The sequence below is a fragment of the Macrobrachium rosenbergii genome, chromosome 56 (genome assembly GCF_040412425.1).
Source record: "Macrobrachium rosenbergii isolate ZJJX-2024 chromosome 56, ASM4041242v1, whole genome shotgun sequence".
NCBI lineage: Eukaryota > Metazoa > Arthropoda > Malacostraca > Decapoda > Palaemonidae > Macrobrachium > Macrobrachium rosenbergii.
This window is the reverse complement of record NC_089796.1, coordinates 38135290-38141178: the sequence shown is the minus strand read 5'-3', so window position 1 is coordinate 38141178 and position 5889 is coordinate 38135290. Positions and strand designations below refer to the sequence as shown.

The window sequence follows — 5889 nt, the reverse complement described above, 5'->3', positions numbered from 1 at the left end:
CCTCGGGCTGAGAACCGGGCCCAGGGCCGATGGCGCCCCGTCCTCAGCTGAGAGAGCCTATGGCGAACCCCTCGTGGTCCTGGGCGAGTTAGTTACAGAGGACTGCCACAATCCATCTGTCCAGAGGCTTCGTGACCTAGTCGGCAAGTTCACCCCCTGCAAGCAGACATATACCAACAGGTCGGTCACCTTCATGCTGCCCGGCTTGTCCTCCACCACCCACGTTTTTGAAATGACGCCGTCTACCTACCACCGACCAGGCCCTACAGGGGGCCCTTCCGCATGCTGGAGAGGAACGGCAAGGCGATCCTGCTTGCCCTTCATGGGAAGAACAACTGGGTGTGGGTAGACCGCATCAAGGCTGCCCTCCTGGAGGAGGACACAGATGTCACCACGCCGCACCCTCCACCTGGACAGTCGTCGCCGCAGCCGGCCCCCCGTAAGAAGCGGACACGCGACCGCCCCAGGAAACACCCATTCACACCAGCAGCCAGCCGCACCCACACACAGGGTGTTTCCCCGATGTCCTCACCGGCACCCTTCAGCGCCACAGCAGATCATTCTCAACTAATCAGACGTTACCCACATGGACCATTTATAAAGTCTCTGCTGAGCGAGTTTTCTATGGTGACGTCCCATTTTCTTTGCCTCTACAATTCGTCACACCTGGCGTGGGTCCCACCAATCCAATCATTTGAATTATGCATATAATTATTTACCTGTCTCCAATTTGTATATCATGTAAACAAGCAAGATTGTATTCAACTCTGTTTCTGTCCATTTGTATGAAAGTGTACTCGCTCACTGTATTTATTGTTAATTATCTGAACTGCAGGTCAACTTGTGCTCATTGTGTTCCATTAATGTCAGTCTCACTATATATAAACCGCCTGGGTCACCAATAAATCAGCAGTAAATTTTTTCTGCTCGTTTCCTTTGCACCTCTTATAGATTTATGAGTATAGGAGTTAGGAAATGTTTACTAGGGGATTATCACATGTAGTAGCCATGAAAATTTAGCTAGGAATTTTATTCAAGAACAGTTACGGCAGAGAAAGTGTACAATTTCTCTGTATGTGATATAGGACTTTGAATTTCGATAGTTAACCTAGCTGTCTCTGGCATCCCTACGCTGAGAGTAACTGACAGTTCTGTTCAGTTAGGCGTGAATCGCTTTCAGTAACAAAAACATTTTAGCGTAGTTATTTAACCACCCTCCCAGCGTATATTTAGTAAAGTAAAGACACTGCTGATGTTTAGAGTTAAATAATTCACTTTTGAGATCACCTGACTAGTGATAGTAGGCAATATTGCTGTGGTTCAAAGAGCTAGTCTTGAGGAATCAGGTTTATGTTTGTTGGAAAGTGATGAAACTTTGCTGAGTGTGAACGAAAGATAGAGGATCTAGTCGCGTGTGTGAGAAAACAACAAAAACAACAAAACTCTACTTTCTTTGCTAAATGCGAAGAAAGTGGATTTTTTTGTTTTGTATCTGTTTTCTCTTGAACACTTCCCATTCTCTGTTCACGCAACAAAGTGAGTTGACCCATGATCAGCTGTTTCCCCACACACGTGACTCAATCCTATATTTTCATTCACACTGAGCAAAGTTTCAACACTTTCTAACCTTAACGTAAACCTTCCAAAGACGGCTCTTTGAACAACTTTTACAAAACTATCACTTGTCAGGGGCATATATTATAAAACATAGTTTCCACGAATTCATTTTGTAAGAGAAAGAAACCTTACCTTAACATAGCTTCGTAAACATAATTTATTTCCTCTTGAGCAAGTCAAAGTAACTTTAATTTCTCCCATATACACGCCTCAGCTGAACTCCGCTCTCACAGAGAGAGAGGGAGAGAGATCTTTGTTGTTGTTTTGTTTTCTTTTTAGCCTAACAAAGGGGCTTACACAAATTTATCCACAAGTTGGAGAACCAACCCACAAATAATCACAGCCAGATACAAAGAATTTTCTTTTGTTTAACCAATCTTCAAACTTCTATGATCCAAATCGATTATCACTTCATTATACACAGTGCGTGAAACTTCATAAGTGCTCTTTCCCGCGAATAATATCGCATACCTGCTTTTTACATTTAGTGTTTCAGCCCATATAAATTCTCACACACCACCGAGTGCACGGACAGCTAATTACTTATACGTTTATCAACTGCCGTGCATGAGTGGGTATCTCTCATTCAAGACTTGCATATGCTGCAAGTGCCAAATTGCATATCGCATACAAACCCCATAACTTCCCTTTCCTCATGTCAGGGAGAAAGCTTCCTTTCTCCATGTCAGGAAGTAATCTCTAGTTCGTAAAACTAGCCACCCACGAGTGTCATGCCCCAGTTTCCATTTCCATAGTGGCACTAATCTGAGGCATTGCCTACCAATTAAAACTACTGAAGCACTTACCTTTCTTCTCTCCCTCTTACTCCCCACTTGCTTCTGCCGGTATATTAATTTCCCTCTTACTCCTTACTTACCTTCTGCCTCAGGCAGAGTGCCACTCCTTCACTGCCGTTTGATTGCACTGGCCTATTAGTATTGCTCCCTGAGCTCATGGCACCACAATGCCACCCAATCAGAATAATCACGCATAACCCACTGCACCTGTACCTAAGATACAAGAGTGCCACCAACAGTGCATCTGCCCATAAGGAATATTATACCTCAGGATCACTTCATCACCCACCAGCATATCCGCCCATAAGGATCAGACATCCTTCAGGATCGCTCCATCAGTGTGAAAACACTGAACCCCAGTGCCCCCCTTATTTAAAGGGTGCCACTCCACTGAAGTGCCACTAAATTACAGGACACTTCCCACAATTGTCACAAACCTTTCCTCCAAGTATCTCCAGTCCACCAACTTAGACATCAACCCACCAGCAACATGGCAGCTGATATTGATCATGGACCCAAAAGGAGGCATGGTCTCATGGGATCTGCACTCACCAAGTGGGCCAAGGAGCAGGTAGAAGATCAGAGATGAAGAAAGGAGAAGACAGCACGAAAAAAGGTCGAGCAATAACAAGCGAGCTGGCTCATGACAAGGAGCTTGAGCTGGAGAGAGCAAGGAAGGAAAGTGCAGAGGCTAATGCAACAAGCCTCAGCCCCACACCTGCTGCTTCAAATGCTCCAACTTAATGCCCTAGTCCCGAAGTTTGAGGATGATCATGGCAGAAGGTTGAATCGACATTTTCAACACCACTGAGGCCAAGAGGGCCTTAGTGCTGACCAAACACCTGGAAAAAAGCAAAGGCAGCCCTCTGCTCGCTGGAGCAGATTCAAAAGGAACATGGCTGCAGTCCATGAGGCAATAGCCAAGGCATACGGAATCACCCCTGAGAAGTGGAGACAACGGTTCTGAGGTCTGGCCAAGGAAGCCGGCTGGTCCTGGACAGAATGGGCCTGTCACAAGAATCAGGCTGGGACCCACTGGGTCGACTGCACCTGAAATGCTGACTTTAGGACTTATTTCAACAGGAAAGGATCTTTTCCAGTGTGTGCTGGGCTTCTGGCTGTGTATCTCAGTGATCAGCCACCCACTCAGGAAGCCTGCTCTTGGCCTATGTCTGGGAAACATTTAGTGTCTCCCAGCACATTTCAAAGTGCCACCTGGATTCCTCTCAGGCTCAATTTAAAAAAGGAATGGACCACTTAACAAAAACCATCTGCAAGAGGTATGGTCATGCCGAGACTGAGTGCCGCTACAAGGCAGACAACAACCAGGGCAACAACCAAAAAAACCACCACTCCTCCTCTGTCTACCTCGCACAACCTTCCCAGCAGAACGTCACTGCCGGGAGATCATCCCATCCCAGGGGACCCTGCCTAGGCAAGCTCCAGGGCACCCTTCGTCCAGATATCCTGCCTGACTCGAAACATGTGCCCATCATAACACGTCAACCTGATTAGTGCCACCTCCTCCCACCAACACACGTGGTCTCACCCTGAGCAGGACTGACTCAGTCCATCTCAGTGGCCCTCTGGGTCTCAAGCCCACCAATGCACTTACCAACTACTGCCGACACTGGCTCAGATATTTGCCTGATTGATCGAGCCAAAGTGCCAGCCAGTGCCACTGTAGACAAGCAAACCAGGTGGATGGTAACCTGGGTAGACGAGCAATCCTTGACCCTTCCCATAGTCAAACTCAGGGTGATCACCCCTTGGAGCACCCAAACTCACTGCCTTGGAGTGGTGAAATGTATTTGGCACAGAGTGGAATTCCTGCTAGGACAAGACATCCTCTGGGAATGTCCGACACCCTCGCCACTCTGTTGCCTGACTGCCTCCACCAGTGAGGCCATGCCAAAACTTCCTGAGTGAGACACAACCTCTGTGACAGCTGTGCCATCATCAGCCCAATCTTCCATTCGGCCAAGAGTGAACCGGACCCACCAGCATCTAAACCATTTCCAGGCCTAGTCTGCGAATCTTACAACTGGATGGCCACCAAAAAACTCCTCCCTCACCATGAAGGGATGCTACCAAATACCGCTGCAGGACCTGCACCATAAGAGGGCACTCCGAAAGAGGGTCAAAGTGCCCCAGCAAGCTAGCTGCAGCAGCCACCATTTCCACAACCAACCCAGGAGCCTCGGCCCTCTCCCCAAGACAGGAATCTCTGTCGTCTATCACTCCAGGTACACTGAGGGGTTTTGCACCCCTGGGTCCCTCTTCAGCCTCGTTTGAATCCAATTCGCTGCCAGTGCCACTTGCAAGCACTGGTCAGTGCCAAGCTCTGCCTATCTCAGCCAGAATCTCCATACCAACCTCAATCCCCGTGCCTGGCCCCAAGTTAGTGCCAGTGCTGGATCCAGAACCTGACACAGATCCTCCTACGGGAGATCCACCTAACCTCACAGATGTAGTCATCGCCCATTGTGAGCCTCCGACCCCTGACGTTTCTTCCTCCCACGTTCTTCCACCTGCAGAGGATGACCCTCTGGCAGGCCTGGACATTACCTCTTTTCTGATTGACCAGGAACTGTCCAGCGAGGACACAGACACTGGCTCTACTCCCACGATGGTTGTCGCAGCAACTGAAGAAGGAGACCAGCCCGTAACTACTGAGGCTGCCCCTGATCCTGCTCCTGACGGCGCTCCTGGCCTTTCTCCAGAGTCAGTACCCTCATCACCTCTTAGGAATGGCCTAGCCAGACCTTGAAGGCCCCTAAAGAAGAAGAAGCGGCGGAAGAGATCTAACTAACAAATCAGAGTCATGAGCTCTCCTTGGCACTCGTGCCCAGTTGGCAAAGTGCAGCTTCCATCTCAGAGTGATCCTGGCACCTGCCCAGAGAAGGTAGCCTGTGTGATCTCTGCCCCAGTAGTATTAACGATTAACCCCTTAGGTATTTGTATCATACTAACCTTTTCCAACTAACCTCCTTCAAAACTATCTGATACCTTTCTTAATTGCGTACCATGATTTACCCTTCAGGTTACTCATGTTTAATTTTGTTGTGTGTATTAATCATAAAGTGTTGTGCAACTTATAATTCATGGTGTGCCATTAGTCAGTGCCAACTCGTTCAGTGCCAGAGTCTTAGGATAGTAGGTTAGGTTAAATATTTACTATGTGCATTTGCCTAGGAGTAGAGTTCTCCTGTCATTGGAGACAGTTAATAGAAGTGTCTATACCCTTAGATAGGTTAGGCTCTGCTGTAGTAAGTTAGCTAACCCAGTACCCCTCTTAGCAGTTAGGTAGGTCCATTTAGCTATTGCAGTGCAAAAGCACAATTCATGTAGGGATGCTAGCTGACTACTCGGGATGAATAGCTTACTTAGCCATGACCTTCATGCCTGAAAGGGTGCGAATGGCTTTTGAAAGGGCGGACCTTTCACGTATTTACATTCCTTCCTTGTAGCCAGC

The 5889-nt window shown here is 47.9% G+C and overlaps 1 protein-coding gene across 1 annotated transcript; it reads left to right on the top strand.

The window, feature by feature from the left end:
- Positions 1–282: 282 nt before the first annotated feature.
- LOC136836175 (uncharacterized) lies at positions 283–5184 on the top strand. Its single transcript, XM_067100173.1, has 2 exons — positions 283–439; positions 4700–5184. The coding sequence occupies exons 1-2, from the start codon at positions 283–285 to the stop codon at positions 5182–5184; spliced, it is 642 nt and encodes a 213-aa protein (XP_066956274.1).
- The last annotated feature ends 705 nt before the right edge of the window (positions 5185–5889 follow it).

Excerpts from the sequence above, each read along its gene's own strand:
- LOC136836175 (XM_067100173.1), top strand. The coding sequence starts at position 283 with ATGCTGGAGAGGAACGGCAAGGCGATCCTGCTTGCCCTTCATGGGAAG. Across the intron at positions 440-4,699 it reads GTCGCCGCAGCCGGCCCCCC|CCTCGTTTGAATCCAATTCG; the intron begins GTAAGAAGCGGA and ends GTCCCTCTTCAG.